Source organism: Bombyx mandarina, chromosome 12 (genome assembly GCF_030267445.1).
Source record: "Bombyx mandarina strain Sakado chromosome 12, ASM3026744v2".
In the NCBI taxonomy this organism is placed as follows: Eukaryota; Metazoa; Arthropoda; class Insecta; order Lepidoptera; family Bombycidae; genus Bombyx; species Bombyx mandarina.
The window spans coordinates 3,431,481-3,450,171 of NC_143219.1; the positions used below are offsets into that span (position 1 = coordinate 3,431,481).

General features: G+C 36.5%; 1 protein-coding gene across 15 annotated transcripts in view; it reads right to left on the reverse strand.

Moving 5' to 3' along the window:
• LOC114243149 (CUGBP Elav-like family member 1) overlaps positions 1-18,691 on the reverse strand; it is a 454,265-nt gene that overhangs the window by 85,510 nt on the left and 350,064 nt on the right. For all 15 annotated transcript variants that reach the window (XM_089732094.1, XM_089732092.1, XM_089732093.1 and 12 more), the window contains one exon: positions 17,688-17,736. In XM_089732094.1, the coding sequence (XP_089588220.1) occupies positions 17,688-17,736 (49 nt within the window). The remainder of the gene's footprint in view (positions 1-17,687; positions 17,737-18,691) is intronic.

Sequence of the window (18,691 nt, forward strand, 5' to 3'; positions counted from 1 at the left end):
GGAATGACAGTAGCTTCGAGAGAAAATTCATGAAAAGTCATATCTCAAGAGGGTGATTGTAAAGCTGCACGCACAGTTACTACAATGACTTTTTCTGCAGCCAACCAAACATTTGTTTTGGTATGACGATAGCTTCGAGAGATAATTCATGAAAAGTCATGTCTCAAGAGGGTAATGGCAATTGCGTTGCGATATTAGTGAGCTCCGGTAATCTATCAACAGCGTTTCGCCCGTGATCTCATTAAATCCATCTGCAGTGCGATAAAATGTAGACTAATAACACGTGATGCGGTTAATCACGCAAAAAAATTCTCAAACACTGGTGGTTACGAATGACCGATTTCCTTCCTAAAAAGAGACACCCGCGGTAATTCTGTATTTGTGTGAGTCATTAGTCGCGTTCAAACAATGGCCGACGTGTCGCAATGTTTGTTTCCAACGGTGCCCGTGTGTGCGTGCATTATCGTTGTACAGATCAAAAAAAAATGTACACGTGTTTTAAATATGGAACTTTAGCCTTAATCTGCGGTTTTGTAACGATACCTATAATAGTAGGCATTAATTAAAATTACGTAATCAATAGACTGGTCTATTTATTTATTTTTATGTGGTTCTATGGTTTTCTTTTGTTTGCAAATTGAAAATATGCAGTTTCCCTAGAAATAAAAGAAATACCTAAACATAATATATTAGCCCCAGATAACCAAAGATAGAATTCTTAATGCCATTGTATTTTATTTAAAAATCTATCCAATCCTTAAAATGTGACGCAAATAATTACGCAGACTGAAATTATTAAACATTTCCGTGGTACATCAATTTTAATGTTCTAGCACAGTCAATGAATTATGTACTCGTATGTGTAACAAAATATTTCAGTGAAAACATTAAAACCTCAAGTTGATTGATATATACAGAGACTCGAACAATTAATGTTGTCAAATAAGGATTAACAATGGCGAGGAAGTCAACGGTATGCACACACCGAGCCGATGGGAGACAATATCGAGTCCGTGTCGTGTGTTCGTAACTTACTTAATAAGGTTGTCAACTTCGATAGAGATTCAAGAGTGGCTTAAACTTAAACAATTTCAAGCTGTGTTTATTAATCTTTTTTTGGTTTCAAGTGACATCTTGTAACTGAAGTCGGCGATTGTTAAAATGTTTTAAACAGTAGATAAAACAAAGTCTGAGAGAAATAGGGCGCTCTTGCTTTACTGATGATCTGTTCTTGTAGGCACAATCTGATCGATATAATCATTAATTACACAATTTTTCCAGTTTTGATTTTTATTAAATCATGTCATGCTTCGTCGTGGAATTAGTTCGTGAATATTTGTTAAGTACGTATTTCATTAGAAAAATTGAGACCATAGCGGGAGATTCGAACATTGGCCCAATTGCATCGCTCGATATGAATACATCGGGCGTCTTCTTATCCTTTAGGTCACCATGACGGCTTAAAATTTTAGCTTACATTGTGAGTGTAAATTTTTATTTTTCACTTTGTTTTCGGGAGTAGTTTCAATATACTCTAATCGTTCCAGTATACTCTAAATAAAAAGAAATCAAATTTATTTATCCTCTGGTAAGGTTTACGATTTTTTTTATTGCTTAGGTTGGTGGACGAGCTCACAGCCCACCTGGTATTAAGTGGTTACTGGAGCCCATAGACATCTACAACGTAAATGCGCCACCCACCTTGAGATATAAGGTCTCAAGTATAGTTACAACGCTGCCCCGCCCTTCAAACCGAAACGCATTACTGCTTCACGGCAGATTAGGCAGGACGGTGGTACCTACCCGCGCGGACTCTCAAGAGGTCCTACCACGAGTAAATTAAAATTACGAAATTAAAATAACATCAAATGACAAAGTATTTTCTGTTAAATACCTATACCAGTTACCTACCAGTATTATGATCGTGAACCCTATATGAACGTGTAATTCGATACTTGTAGAGCCAACTGTAATCGTTCACTTGTTCAAACAAGCCACGCGCCTGCGCAGCCTTATCCACGATCAACGTGCCACGCAGAAACGTGTTTCAATACGGATCGATAGTTATTAATATGTATAGCATTTCTAAGATAAATAAAAAAAAGGAAAATACAATTTTTCTAACAACAAACCGATTTAAACAAAACAGAATGAGAATATCATTAATTTAATATCGAAGTCAATTAAAAATAGTTTAAATATTTCAATGCGGTCTAATCACCAACCACCAGTTTTGAAATAAAAAAAAGAATTATCAAAATCGCTTCATAGATGAATCTAGAGATTAGAACAAAAGATCCGAGTTGTGTCTCACACACAAACACACAGAAAAATATATAGTCAAATTGATGAATTAATTCTTTTTAGAAGTCGGTCTAAAATTTAATTTGTGACCGTAATTGATTGTTTGAAAAATATCCAGTGAATTTTCAAAGTAAAACGTAATCGGCCAAATCGGTCGAGCTATTGTCTAGTTAGTGATGATCCGATATATTTCGCAAAAAAGAATTCAAGTGTACCTACAGATTTACAAGAAAACAGTTAAATCTAATTTCCATATACCGATACGAGGTATATCTATCTATATATATCTATCTATCTATACTGTAAAATATTTGGTTGTAAATTGGTTGTAAATTGGATTCATAACATCCGTTTCATTACTTGTTCGCTGTGAATATCGCGAAAAATACGAAATTCATATTAGTAAATAGCCTCTTTGGATGACGGAAATATAGCTGAGGTCTTTCCTAAAATGTCAACTACAAATTAAATTCATGACTTATTGACAAAACCTCTTTTTGGTTTTGACGGAGTTTTTCAATTCTCAATTTTATAAAGTTTACAAATTTTATCTCAAGTTTACAAGTCTCAAGATAACCTTGTTTTAAAACCAACAACCTACTCTTTGATGGCTAGTCCTACAACCGAACACTGCATTTCATATAATATGTAAATACATATTTATAATCTTTTTTGCCATTCTATATAATTAGGTTATTTCATATCATGCATTATATTGTAGTAGCTACATAATACCGCCCAGATCATAAGTTGGTATGAGCAGCGAATGAAAAAAAAAAGTGTATGTGTGTGCAAGTCACACACAGTAGAAGTGAAACTTATAAATAAGATATAGATATACTGACTATCCCACTACACAGGACATATGGACCTATGGACAATGTTTAGTAGACGATAGTGGGGATGCTACGAAGAGTCGCACATAGAGGAGACCGAGAACGTCTAATGTGTTCTATCTCATTCTCTCGCCGGCTGAATCCTATACATATATGTGTTTGTGTCTCTATGGACTTATTTTTTCGTTTCATCGAGCTTGAAATCACAACAATTCTAAAGAAGTTTCACTTCAAAAATAATGCTTAGGATTGAAATTTCACAAAAAGCAAATGTGTGTACTTTTGTTTATTTCATTTCGGAATGCAGACTGAATTGTTTGACACTTCTTACGTCGGTATGTAGCTACGTATGTATAAATAAACACAAACATTGCGTTGCGTTCTCAACGATTGTAATCGATAATGTCACCTTGTTTAATTATTTATAGCGCATTGTTTATTTAACAAACAAAATAATAATATATATTTTTCTTTCAGTTAGTGTTGTTATTTTTTGTACTTCACATGGTAACGTGACTTTCACGAGTGTTATTTACACGAATAATTATTTTGTCACACACATTTTTAAATAGAATTCTTAATGAGTATATTGAATATTAATAATGCTGGTTACCACAATATTTAATAAAAAATAAACAGTACATTATCGAAAAATAAAAAAATAAATTGTTTATCTATTTTTCGTTTCTTCATATTTCTTATTTATATTATTATGAATTTATTGTTGTCTAGCGGCCCGCTCCGGCTCCGCTCGGGTCTTTAACAAAAATTTCAACGATATTTGACGTTGTTTTATTTTTTCAAGTAAAAGATTACGTATGCGGCATAGCCATAATAGTTAGATATATGCAGTCGCGACACTTTTTGTAAATAATAATGTGTTCTACAAAGTCGTAGTACATTATTTTATTCTATCATCAATAGTTTGCGCAGGGCACGCGATGTAAAGAATATTTTAGGTATTTTTTCTACACCTTGGGTTACATTATTGGAGTTTTAGTAAGGACCCCTAATTTTTTTCAAAAAAGATTATACCTATATATAGCCTATGTCACTCGGGAATAGTGTAGCTTCCAAACAGTGAAACAATTTTTCAAATCGGTTCAGTAGTTTCGGAGCCTATTCAATACAAACAAACAAACAAATCTTTCCTCCTTATAATATATTATTAGTATAGATGAAAACGAGCACCATGACCTTACTGGCGCTCTGATCGTCACGCCATTCATCTCGAAACATAATATCAAAGTCTCCGTGTCAGCAGTATTGTATAACCTCTGGCCCGACTTTTAAATAAGAACAACTGCGTGAGGAAATTGGGAGGATAGTTTGCGTCGCCTCACAATACGCCTCCCACGCCCAGCGTCGATAAATCAGCCGCACGACAAGAAATACAGCCAAACTTTCGCAAGCCGCACAGCCGGGTAATGCAAAGCATAGCCTGAAGTTGAAGACTACCGAATTCAAAACGTGTTTCACAGGACACCGTATCCCCAAAACCCGTGTTATCGTTTCGGATACAAGGCTTTATTTAAGTAAGTACATTAGTTGTTCGGTAAAGCTCTCATCGTTACTATTGTTTGAGCCGTAATTGTTAACGTAATAAGTGAGTAGGATGCCTGTGTCTAGAAATTGTTTTCAATTAAATAAATAAAGTTATTTTATCTGAGCTGTAATTTCAAAATATATTCTATTTAAATGACAAAGTAATATCAGTGCAGAGTACGTGTGATTGGGTTTCCCAGACACGTGTACGATTTCTGAAAATTTTCCTTTAAATTTTCTTAAATGACGCATATATATAAGCTTTTGCTATTGAATTGGGTTAACGCACATTGCAATATTATTTTGAAATTTGTTCATTACATTTTGTTTGTTTACTGATCCAAGCAAATAAACACAAACCGCCGTTAGACCTAAACCGAAATCAATAAAATAATAGAACCTTTTATAAACCAACGCAGTTCCTTCAGAGGTTAGGTTGCTTGCACAAACGCACACACACACACAAAACTTATAATCGCAAACTCCGTTCGTTCAAATACATATGCAATGTGCATGAATATCAAACATAATAATACGTGTGCTAATGTAAATAAGATCTGAATATCGGGTTCTTTGATTAGCGAATGCGTGAGCCGTGAGCACACACACACACACACACACACACACACACAGCCGACGTGTCCATTCGACGAAGTGTTCGTTCACAAAACGAGGATAGAAACCGAAACGAGGATACCCAACAGTTTATTTCGGTCTCCAAACACAATACGTTAATTAAATATGTTATAACTCAACGACGACGGGAATATTTAATACAAGCCACAAACAAAAATCGTTTCGAAATATTATGAGGAGAATATTCCCGAAATTAGTCAACGATATTTTTGAATATTATTTGAACTATAGTATTTTTATTTGTTATGGTATCTGGTTGGTGCGTTCTAGTTAAGAGCAAGTCTCTATTATTACAATTTGACAATTCCTCTATTCCAAACTATAGGCCAAATTGAGCATAGATTTGTTGTTAAGTAAATTTTCTTAAAATCTTGCATCGCCAAAAGTAAGAAGAATTAGAACGGCTGGTTTTCACTGTACATACAGTGTACACAATAAGGTACCTGATAAACCAACAGAATACTTAAAATAAAAATTCCAAGCATGTCAAAATTCAAATATTGAGTAACTGTCCCAGATCCCGCGTCTGAAGCATCAGGTATATTCATTTGATATTTACGGTGTGTGGTAAGGGCGATTTTTGGCTCTGGCGCTAGAGAACCATATTTTCCCATTTCTTTTCTCTTGATTACCTTTGCTTGACCGTGGTCATAGTCGCTCATAGAAGTCAGCAGAGGCACAGCCAAACCTCGTTTGAAGAAGGTCATTACATGGCGTCGGGAAGCACCCTGGAGGGAGGGAATTCTAGAGCCAGATGATACGTGCCAAAAAAGAAATATCTCTGGAAACGCACTGTGAATGAACGCAATGATTCTAGGTGGTATGGATGAGCTCTTCTCTGGTGTCGGGAAATGCGATAGTACATAGTCGCTCATAGAAGTCAGCAGAGGCACAGCCAAGTCTAGTTTGAAGAAGGTTGTGACATAGCGTCGGGAAGCACCCTGGAGGGTGGGAATTCTAGAGCCAGATGATACGTGCCAAAAAAATATCTCTGGAAACGCACTGTGAAGGAACGCGATGATTCTAAGTGGTATGGATGAGTTCTTCTCTGGTGTCGGGAAATGCGATAGTACCCGTGCTATTTATACAATACCACAATTGAATGCAAGTTGGCGATCGTTGAAATCGTAAAATTTGTTAATTATGATTTCGATTCGTGGAAAGAACAGAAAATACCACATTACTGGTGGTAGGACCTCTTGTGAGTCCGCGCGGGTAGGTACCACCACCCTGCCTATTTCTGCCGTGAAGCAGTAATGCGTTTCGGTTTGAAGGGTGGGGCAGCCGTTGTAACTATACTGAGACCCTTAGAACTTATATCTCAAGGTGGGTGGCGCATTTACGTTGTAGATGTCTATGGGCTCCAGTAACTACTTAACACCAGGTGGGCTGTGAGCTCGTCCACCCATCTAAGCAATAAAAAAAAATAATAACCTACATGATCGCGATTTTATCTCATTGCATTTGGTAGAGCTGATTACTAAAAAATGCATATATATCATATTAATATAGCAATAAGAAAAATAAAAATAAAACCTACATGATGCGATTTTATCTCATTGCATTTGGTAGAGCTGATTACTAAAAAAATGCTTAAATATCATATTCATATAATATCTGAATATGTATAATATCCAGATAAAGAGTATTATTGTGTTACAAACGAGTAACTTGATTCTATAAAAAATATATTTGAAGTTGTGTTTTGTAATTATCATTTTAAGATTTGAAAATAATATACGTATCGCCTGCGAATTAGATATGCATATTAAACATACCACTTAGGTATAATGGTATTATGGGAAATTATTATGTTTATTAATAATCTGATGTAATCGTCCATTGCTACATTATAATTTTGTTATATTTTACATGACACAGTTAATTCTTAAATTTATTATTTTGCGTTTTGGATTTTTAAATTGATTCGGTTCTAGAGACGTGTCGTATTGACGTGAAAATATTCAAAATTACACAAAAGTAAATGAAATTTTCACCTTCGTAATATTCAATTTATAAACAGGACTAATTTTGAATCATCCCTACATTAAAGTTCTTAATTGAATATTTATTGTGGCCTGGCCATCGTAAAATACGGATACGATTCACAAAATCCGTATAATAAATACCAAATACTGATGCTCTTAAATAATTTCTCGGTATTTATTATAATTAGAATTACAACAAGATAATGTTTCACAAACTTAAGACATTCGCGTTAACTAATGGCCCGTTAAAAATTATCTACAAGGACGCGAGTCTGAAAGATCATCGGGCGATTACTAAAGAGTCGTCGATTTGTTACACAAAAAAGATTTATTGTTTTTCAGTCGGCAAATCGGTCAATGTTGGACGCGCTTTCCATTTCAAATGGACAAAAAAAAATTGCCCACAGACAAAAGGAAAAAAATACACCCACACTTTGCTTTGATTTTATCATCGCGAGTTTATCATAATCGCTGCCACGATAGTCAGCATTTAATTGCATTCGATGCTGGTACAAACATTCGGGCCAATGTTGGCCTCGTTAACATTGCGAACATAATTGAATATGCAATTTCGAAAAGGGCACATGTCGCATATTTTGTCAAATACGTTTTTTCATATACATGTAGTTTTGAGGCTTACCTACATCCATTTTATATTAATTCCAGTAATTTTAAATTGCTAATTAACACAAAAATATGTCTCAAAAGTTAATATTTTAAATTTTACAATGCTTTAGAAAATAATAAGTTTTTTTAATTTCCTGAACATTTTACATTTTCAGGGATGTGCCCTTTTCAAAATTGCACCTATTCAATTAATGAATACAGGTAATCGTAGCGAACCTGGCACGTGGTAAGGAGTAGGGTTTGAAGGCGGTAGCCAGTAGGCGGCGCTGATGGGCGGATAGGAACCGCGGCCCGCGCCCGCCTTGTTGCGACCGCCGCCCGCCTCGCCTCGCATCCTTCACTTAACTTAACTTCACTTCACTTCACACACTTCACATGACGCGTCTGCATTGAACCGCGCCCGAGACACAACTAAAACGTAACGTAATATAATAGCTTGGTGCGCGCGCGCTGACGGACGATCAGTCATTCTCCGCGGTCTCGACTCGTGTCACCTCGGCCCCCTCTTCTCGCGATGCTAATGAGCTCCGTCCTGCCTCGTCATCACATCGCTTACGTGCTGATGCACTAAAAGGTGAATTACAGTTGCCTCGGCGGCCCTCCGTAGCGAACTGTTCTGAATGCAGCCATTACGGCAAACGCCTACTAATGCTTGCAGCGTTTGTAGGCGTAGAGCAGATAATTAGCAAATGCGAATTCAAATTTTGAAAATGACGTCATCAACGGAAAACTTCTATTCAGCCAACTTAAAAATATCTGAATGTAATCTAAAAAAAATATTAGTATTCTGCACTACTTCTCTATATTCTCTATGAGTGTGGGAAATTTTACACTTCTCCGTCCGTGCAATATTCGTAAAAAGGGATACAAAGTTTTTGCTTCAAATAATTTAAAGATTCTTAGTAATAAATGATGCTTTGAATAATACATGTCAATAGTTTCGTTACTATGCCTTAAAAAAAATCTGTCGAACGAAGTCTACCAAATGTAGTTCGTATAGCACGGATACGTAGAAGAATGGTCGCTCGAAAAATCGTCACGCATCCCGCATAAGGCTGTGGGCCCGAGCGTGCTACGAATTTCTAATGTACACATATTTACGATGAAAGTATAAAGGATATTTAAAAAAAGATTGTACATTGAAACTTGGGAGCAAATAACTCGTGAGTAGACGATTTTACGAAACTCTTTCGATCCTTAATACATTATTACTGGTGGTAGGACCTCTTGTGAGTCCGTGCGGGTAGGTACCACCACCCTGCCTATTTCTGCCGTGAAGCAGTAATGCGTTTCGGTTTGAAGGGTGGGGCAGCCGTTGTAACTATACTGAGACCTTAGAACTTATCTCAAGGTGGGTGGCGCATTTACGTTGTAGATGTCTATGGGCTCCAGTAACCACTTAACATCAGGTGAGCTGTGAGCTCGTCCACCAATCTAAGCAATAAAAAAAAAAAAACGCTGTTGTTCAACTTAGATTGACGACCCTGAATCGACTCAGAGGTAATGTCATACATTGTTATTTCACACACTGTTTACAGCTTGATTACTTCTTCAATATTTGGATAATGATAAAAATATTGCCTATGGCGATACCTAAATGTTGGGTCATGGTTAAATAACTAAAGCGATAATCGGTGCCCGTTATAATATCGGAGGCACAAAAAGTCGCTGTAAACAGCCAAAGACTAAGAATTCTGCAAATAAAATGAATTTCGAATCAACATCATTATCCTGCCCTTCTCCCAGTTACCTGGGGTAGGCGCAACATGTTTTCTCCTTACTCCTCTATCATATACCATTTCTTCGCTCACTCCCTTCTTACCCGTATCGTCTTTCACGCAATCCATCCATTTCTTCTTAGGTCTACCTCTTCCTCTATATCCTTCCACATTCATTGCTAAAATTCTTTAACCAACCTCATTTTCATTTCGTCTCATCACATGTCCATACCATTCCAAGCGCGCACTTCTCAGCTTCTCTGTCACAGGTGCCACTTTCAGACTTCCTCTAACATATTAATTTTTGAATTTCGAATCAACATCAGTAATATATAATAATATATAGTAATATATATATATATCAATATCAGTATAATACGTAAACAATGTAACGGACTCATACTAGTATAGAATTTTCGACCAGAGTCTACAAACAAAGAATCAAGTTGATCCGCTGAGACACGGAAACGATTAAGGAATGTCACCAAATCATTTACGTAAATCTTGAAATCTACAAATAATTGTGTGCTAAATGAGTAATACATTTTTTTTTATTCCTTAAAGGGGTGGACGAGCTCACAGCCCACCAGTTAAGTTGTTACTGGAGCCCATAGACATCTACAACGTAAATGCGGCACCCATCTTGAGATATAAGTTCTAAGGTCTCAGTATAGTTAGTAACAACGGCTACCCCACCCTTCAAGCCGAAACGCATTACTGCTTCACGGCAGAAATAGGCAGGGTGGTGGTACCTACCGGTGCGGACTCACAAGAGGTCCTACTACCTGTAAAAAAATTATAATAGTCGTAGTCATAGTCGCATTAAATGCAAATTTCTAAATTCAGTCTTTTTTTTTTGAGCTATTACATTCGAATGTTCTACAAAATATTACGAGAACGACATATTTTAATTAGAGAGAAATTAATGACAGATAATCTTTAAAATCTTCAATACTTCATAGCATCAAAGTATAAAAACATACCGCAGCAACGAATTTTGAACGAATCTGTAATTAACTTTGCATGATCCTATTATTTAGTAGTATTAAACTATTGTTTGCATTTGATTCGTGTATTAATAAACTAAATCAAAATGCTATTATTTTTAAGTACAATTTCATTACGTATAACAATATGCATGACTAGAAATTATTTTTAGATATCAAAAATCAGCATGTACATACACAAACTTTAATTGGGTTCAACAAATTAGCTTCAAAAACTGTTACATAAAACTCGGAAAAGGTTTTAAAAAGCCTTATGCTTTATATTGTATGCGCTATAAATAATTATAATATAGATAATACATATTATAATATTACCTATGTATAACACAATGCGATCAGTCGATTCCATTCAATCGTTGCTATGTACGGAATTCTGTGGAATGCGTCCGTACGTGTCAGCTACGTACAATACGTAGGGATACCATAATATGTTATTAACCTGATCTACTTGTTATTAACAGAATAACGATAAGATAGATTATTATTGCGACCTAATAATTTAAATGGTCTCGAAATTACTGGTGGTAGGATCTCTTGTGGGTCCGCGCGAGTAGGTACCACCACCCTGTCTATTTCTGCCGTAAAGCAGTAATGCGTTTCGGTTTGAAGGGCGTGGCAGCCGTTGTAACTATACTTGAGATCTTAGAACTTATCTCTCAAGATGGGTGGCGCATTTAGGTTGTAGATGTCTATGGGCTCTAGTAACCACTTAACACCAGGTTCCTGAGGCTGTGAGCTCGCCCACCCATCTCAGAAATAAATAAATAAAGTGAAAAATTTCAACGAAACACCTGAGATTTTTATTTTAACTTCGTAAAGTAGTACCTACGTGCATTTGTATTTATTATTTATTTAAGAAGCTCATTCAATATTGACGATGTGTCCTTTACATTTGAATAAGATTACTCAAAGACATCGGTAGGTGAAGGATCATTATCCGATATAGCTTGGTCTGTGCTTTCGAATCTTGAAGTAAAATGACGTCATTACAATATGTATTTCGAAATCCTCGTTAACATCAATGAAAAGCAAAATGCGGCTATAAGGATAGTCCCAAATACATTTATATAAAATGTCGTGGTAATGATTAATATCATTAAATTCTGTATATTTGGATAAGTCTGGCATCCCTGGAAAATGTGAGTTTCCTCACGAAATATCTATATATCCGAACTGTAAGTTCAGGACTCGTTAGGTCTGATATCGTCTTAGAATTACGACAAGGAGGGGCTTAGATCAGAATTGACCGTATTTTAACTGCTTATAATTTGCTTTGGTTTATTTTTTAAATACACCGCCATAGCCAAAGTTCTTAGCTTTTATTGTATTTCATGCTTTGACTGTTCTGATATATAAAAACCGTTACCATTTTTTTATCGCACTACCCGCCACCGTGTTATAGTTCATCCATACTACCAAGAATAACTTTTTTCTTTTTTTTTCCTACCTATGCTGATAGCCTTGAGAGGCTATTTCAGCTTCGCTCTAACGTGTAGGTGAGCTCACGGGGCTCAAACCAGAGTGTTGCTAACACTGGCTTTAACAAGAACAGTGCTTTGCAGAATCTACCACCGGATCGGAAACGCGACCCACTGAGAAGATCCGGCGAGAAACTCAGTGTTCATTCACAGTGCGTTTTCAGAGATCTTTTTTGCCACGTACCATCCGGGTTGAGAATCAACTCCCCTCTACGGTATTTACCGAGCGCTATGACATGTCCTTCATCGAAACGCTTGCTTGAAAATGATTACTTAGATGTGTGGACGAGTCCACAGCCCACCTGGTGTTAAGCGGTTACTGGAGCCCATAGACATCTACAACGTAAATGCGCCACCTACCTAGAGATAAAGTTCTAAGGTCTCGAGTATAGTTACAGCGGTAAGCAGCGGCTTGGCTCTGCCCCTGGCATTGCTGACGTCCACGAGTGATGGTAACCACAATGGCAATTATAAAAACATCGATAAATCGATGAAACGCAAGATTAAACACAATCGAAATTTGGAAAAAAATTATCCTAAATTCACAATGATATCATGGTGACCCTACACATACAAGTGTGCAGTAACAATACTTGACCGTGTGTCGCACAGGTTCACGGCGTCGCTTTCGATCGTTCGTACGCCGAGGCACTAACCAACTTTGACGATATCCGAGCATTGTATTCGTCAATGTGTATTGTGTTACAAAGATCATTGTTCAACTGTAGAAAAGTAGCTCTATGTAGGTACGTTTAGTTTCAAAGTATCAATTTCGCTTCAGGAAAGAACCTACAGCTATTAGCCGGGATTCGGTCTATAACTAGTTCTGTGTGCTTAGTTTTTTTAAGGTATTGCATAGCTTTTTTCGCAGGCCTTGTGCGCGACGACCGAATCATGAAATTCCGTAACGAAAAAAACCTAACACCCCTTACTCCGCCTACCATGTAGCTCGCGTTCAACACATTCACACGTTGCGCTTGTGTAGTGTTTGTGAATAAGCATGGCGTGACGTCACACTGCATGCGCATCATAAAAAGTCTGCCCATCTCTCTCTCGCGCGGTCTAGCTTATGAGTGTGAAGGGGACAGTTAAGGTTTTGCTTTTATTAATGTTTAATATAGCGTGGTCTTGTTTTATTATTGTTTTAATATTAAATTATCATTGTCTAATTATAATTGCATAAGTTGGTAAAAAATGCCATGTAATAGCTTTACCGCGGCAGTTCCCGAGTGCCACAAGTTTGTTTTTTATTGCTTAGATTGGTGGACGAGCTCACAGCTCACCTAGTGTTAACTGGTTACTGGAGCCCATAGACATCTATCTACAACGTAAATGTGCCACCCACCTTGAGATAAGTTCTAAGGTCTCAAGTATAGTTACAACGGCTGCCCCACCCTTCAAGCCGAAACGCATTGCTGCTTCACGTCAGAAACAGGCTGCGTGGTGGAACCTACCCGTGCGGACTCACAAGAGGTCCTACCACCAGTAGTGCGAGTTTTTTTACTTCTCGACCGCGTTAAAGTAAACTCAAATTTGTTCCAACTCCATACAAATTGATTGATGGGACTGTTTTTTCTTGTGGACCCTTCCTATATCTGTCACGAAACCTTGCGTAGGACATCAATAAAATTCCACCGAATTATCGTACTCATTTCTAAAGATGGGCAGCATTCGGACTGTGTTATCAATGGTCTCCAGAAACGAGTTTGTCTACGTCAAAAGCATACGTTACAGTTTGAAATTGGATTTGAATTTGAATTGAATCTAAATTATTGAAACTTGAATTGAAACTTATTGTCTACGCTGGTGGTATGACGTTTTGTAAGGCCACACGGGTAGGTACCTCCACCCTGCCTATTACTGCCGTGAAGCAGTAATGCGTTTCCGTTTGAAAGGCGATGCAGCCGTTATAACGTGAAATCAGATACTTAGAATTCATGTCTCAAGGTAGGTGGAGGCATTTATGTCGTTGATGTCTATGGGCTCCGGTAACCACTTAATACCAAGTTGATCATGAGCTGGCTTACTAATTTTTGCAATAAAAAAAAAAAAAAGTAATATTTTTACGCGCTTAATTCAATGGATTATGTATATGCTTTAAAAAAAGAATACGATAGACAATTACAAATGCACATAAATTACAAGCATAGTGTACATTTTAATTCCCTACAATTCATATCATGGAAATTAATTTAAAAATAGAAGCGTCCTATCTATAAGACAAGATCTACATTCCAACAATAATATATCAGTCTATTTACGTAAGTTTGTAACTTTTATGACATCGTAAAAAAAATTAAAAATAGAACTATTATAACAAAGCTCCTTTACTCTCTAATCTCTTGTTTATCTAACTGGCTTCAAGACATGCCCTGCAAACAATATCTCAAAGTACATACATTTGTTACGAAACAAAGGTAGACATAGATAATACTACTACTATGAACGAAGCAGTCAGAATGCCAAGGTTTTTAGAAGTAGATTTTTAAGGATCGAATACATGTGAGACCCAGCGACTTTGAGTCAAGTAAAATGAATATTTGACTAAGATATTTGTGTAGACTGAATTTTGGCACTTGCAAATAATTCGAAAGCCAATAAACATGGAGAGGCCGCCCCAGAACAGCTTGGCGTCGCTCGGTGGAGCAGGAGCTAGGGGTCTTGGGCATGACGTGGGAGGAGCTAGAACAGACGGCCCAAGACCGATATAAATGGAAAAATTTGATTCGAGCCCTACACCCCAGCAGAGGGTAATAGGAAAGAATGATGATGATGATGAATAAACATTGTTTTTTTTTGGTGTATTGGAAATATTGTGAGTTCAAATATCTGGTTGATACTTGTTTTCGTATAAATATAGGTACTACAAAGGCAAGATCTTCTAATGTACTTTTTTGGCCCTATAGACTCGGTGTCTGAATGTTAATGCGCAGAAGTGTTTGAACAGCGAGATTTTTTGAAATAGTTGTATACATGATTCAGGGATTCGCTACTCATCGCCAAAGTTAACGAAGCAAAACAGCGTGTATCAAAATCGTTTAGTCACACATTCGGCCCTCGAGTTTGGCTTATCGCGTATTCGACAAACAAACAAACACTGGTCGTATTTACTTAGATATTATGGGCATTAATATTGAACTGAAGAGCGGGGAAATAATATTAGTTATGACTTATATAAGTCATAAGTAGCATTTGGCCGTGCTTATATACATCACGTACCTATGCTTTGAAAGTCAATCATGTTAATAACAATTTGGGTACAGTATATTACTATTAAAGGCACCAACTTAATTCAACAACATGCTTCTCTTTATCGACAAAAAAATGAGAAAAACTTAGAAAACGTGAACGCCCGCAATGTATATCGGAATCACCTGGCAACCGATGATCATGTTTCCTTCGAGTTCGTTGACCTCGCGCGTCAGTTGATTTGTCATAAGCTCCATTGCGTGCTGTACAAAATAACTAATAACTATTGTACTAAAAAGTATTCGGCCAGTTGTCGAAAAATTTAGAATAATTTTATGTGTTATGTTCACTTTGGTTTTCTTACCGTTATTTTTTTTTTTAATTTTAGTATGAGACACTAAATGATTCATTGCTTAAACTAAAATTTCATAAAACGCACTAAAACTAACGCAATATCTACTAACAATTCTTTATGGTCAAAGAAAAAAAATCGTTTGATAAAAAGAGAAGGAAATATGAACTATATTTTGTCTTTGCCCGTTTGTACCCATAAAACTGACAATTAGTGACGGCGCGCCAGGAATCATTACTTCTTCTACCTATCTTCCTTCTTGACAGCGGTTCTAATATATTTTGTTCAGAAACATTCAGGTATGGATGTGACATTGCGAAGGTTACTCTTAAGTGTTTGTCTTTAGAAATAGTCTCGACTATAACATCGATTCAGAATTCACTTTCAATACCGAGAAAAGTTAGAAAGAAATTAACTTTCTAAAAAACATGTCTACGTAAAAAAACAGACCATACAACATCTTTTATTAAAAATGCGTCGCGCGCGCATCAAAAACTCCTCTGTGATCCTCACAAGCTTAATAATAAATGTTGTAACGATGAAGATTCACAGTTTTCTTTATTCCCTTATCCTTTATCCTCTTCAAACTTGTTTGTTTTTAATCCAATTAGAGTTACGGCTTAAGACAGTAACGCGACAATCCGAATGTTTCGATTTAAAATCGATTTATTTCGATTTTTATTAAAATATTTGTATTTTATTCTCTCGGACGTCATCTCGATTACTAAGCAGGTCTGAGTTCGATTTTCGATTTGGAGTTCTGATGTTGGGAAATTTGGGATTTATGTGTGTGTTTATACTCCCCCATAACAAAGGTCGTTGACTTTGGAACATTTCGATATTTACGCAATACGATGTTTTACCTAATTACTTACTTTTCTGATTGTCTTAGATAATTAAATAGGATAGGACAACTCTATGTAGGAAAATCGATTTTTTGTAATTTCGTTAGTTAGTACTACTATTCTCCTTAGCCGATTTTGGCTACGGCGACCACTTCAAACTCCGTTTCTAATTATCAAGGTGTGCTCATGTGTGGCGTACATAGCCGATCTTATTCCTATACGTTAGTCCTGAAAGTTAGTCAGTAAGACGGCTTATCAATGTTGGCATGTAAATATTGGGCACGATTTACTCGCAACGACCTTGCTGTATGATATATTATGTATGTACATAAAGGTCTGTAGGTACTAGATACAGTGATACGTAACAAAATCAACAATGAAGAAAATAATCAGTGCAATTTCCTTCCCGAGCTTCCAGAAATTTAGCGATAAAGCAAAGATCTTTTTTTTTTTTTTTTTTTATTCCTTAGATGGATGGACGAGCTCACAGCCCACCTGGTGTTAAGTGGTTACTGGAGCCCATAGACATCCTCAACGTAAATGCGCCACCCACCCCGAGACAAGTTCTAAGGTCTCAAGTATAGTTACAACGGCTGCCCCACCCTTCAAACCGAAACGCATTACTGCTTCACGGCGGAAATAGGCGGGGTGGTGGTACCTACCCGTGCGGACTCCCAAGAGGTCCTACCACCAGTGATTACGCAAATTATAATTTTGCGGGTTTGATTTTTATTACACGATGTTATTCCTTCACCGTGGAAGTCAATCGTGAACAAGTATTCTCCGGGCTTCAGACTAAATCAGGTTTTTTTTCTTGCCGACAAAGATCAACGGATGCTTGCTTCGCCTGGTCAAAAGTACCGCCTACAATAATACTCGGAGTAAAATCAAACCCCTTTAAATAACTACCTTCTTCCTTTCTTTTCGTATTTCAGCCGTGACCAAGAAAACAAAAAAAGTTTCAATTTCTAAACATCATAAGAAAGAGAGAAAGAGAGAATGAGTAAGCGAGAGGTAAAATGATACAGTACTTCCTAGAATTACAGATGTTATAATAAGAGATATAAAACACGTCTGTTTGAAAAGTTTACAATTATTATTATCATTATTTTGATTCCTAAAAACAAAGGACGAATAAGGTTAAGTACATACTACAACTTACCGTTTCTGTTTTCACTGTCAGCCGGCTTCATTTGGATGGGATGGTGCATCTGGAACGAAATGTAATCTATTAGTATGCTTAAAGTACGCACTTGCTTAGAATAACTAGAGGTCCCGCAGTAGTCGACATTCGACTATAGTTAATTGGAATTGTAAGTTTGTACACTATTATGATTGTATTTTATACTTCTATAATCACAAACTTCGCCAAGAATACATTATAAAAAATATTAACAAAGACAAACAATATTTAATCTATTCACAATTTGACAACAGACCTCAAGAACAATAGTTTTACAATAAATAGTGCGTGTGTGCGTCAAATGCGTGGTATGTAGTGTGTGTAATGTTTTCTTTATTGATTTAATGTATCATTTATGCATTATTTTAAAAAAATATTAGCATTGTGCACTTCTTCTTCATATTCTCTATAAGTGTGGAAAATTTCATACTCCTCCGTCCGCGCAATTTTCGTAAAAAGGGATACAAAGTTTTTGCTTCACGTATTAATATTTAGAATAATAATAACTTGGCATTCTCGTTCATATTTGATTTCACCGAATAAATTTCTCATCGATCGTTTTTGATTCATTCAAACTATTAAATTCGACGAAGCTCACTAAAACCGATTTACAAACAAAAGAAAAACAAACAATTGATTTCGATATCAAACAATAATCGAATTTTCCCAACAATTACGCGGCCGCGTTTAACGCGAACCAATCTCGCGTATCGTAAACAAGCCTTGTACAAATAATATTGAATTACCGGGGATAACAAAATTATTAATATGTAAACTTTCCGAATAATTGAATGTATGTACACATACGTACGCTTTAATGGCGTATCGATTTTGTATACGGTTAAATAATTGAAACAATACGGGGCGCTCTCCCGTAAACAATCACAAATATTTAAATTATTATTTGCAAACACAGCGATGTACAAACTTTATACATTGTGGGTACAGCAAACGTAAAATTAATACGCGGCCAGTACGCCGAC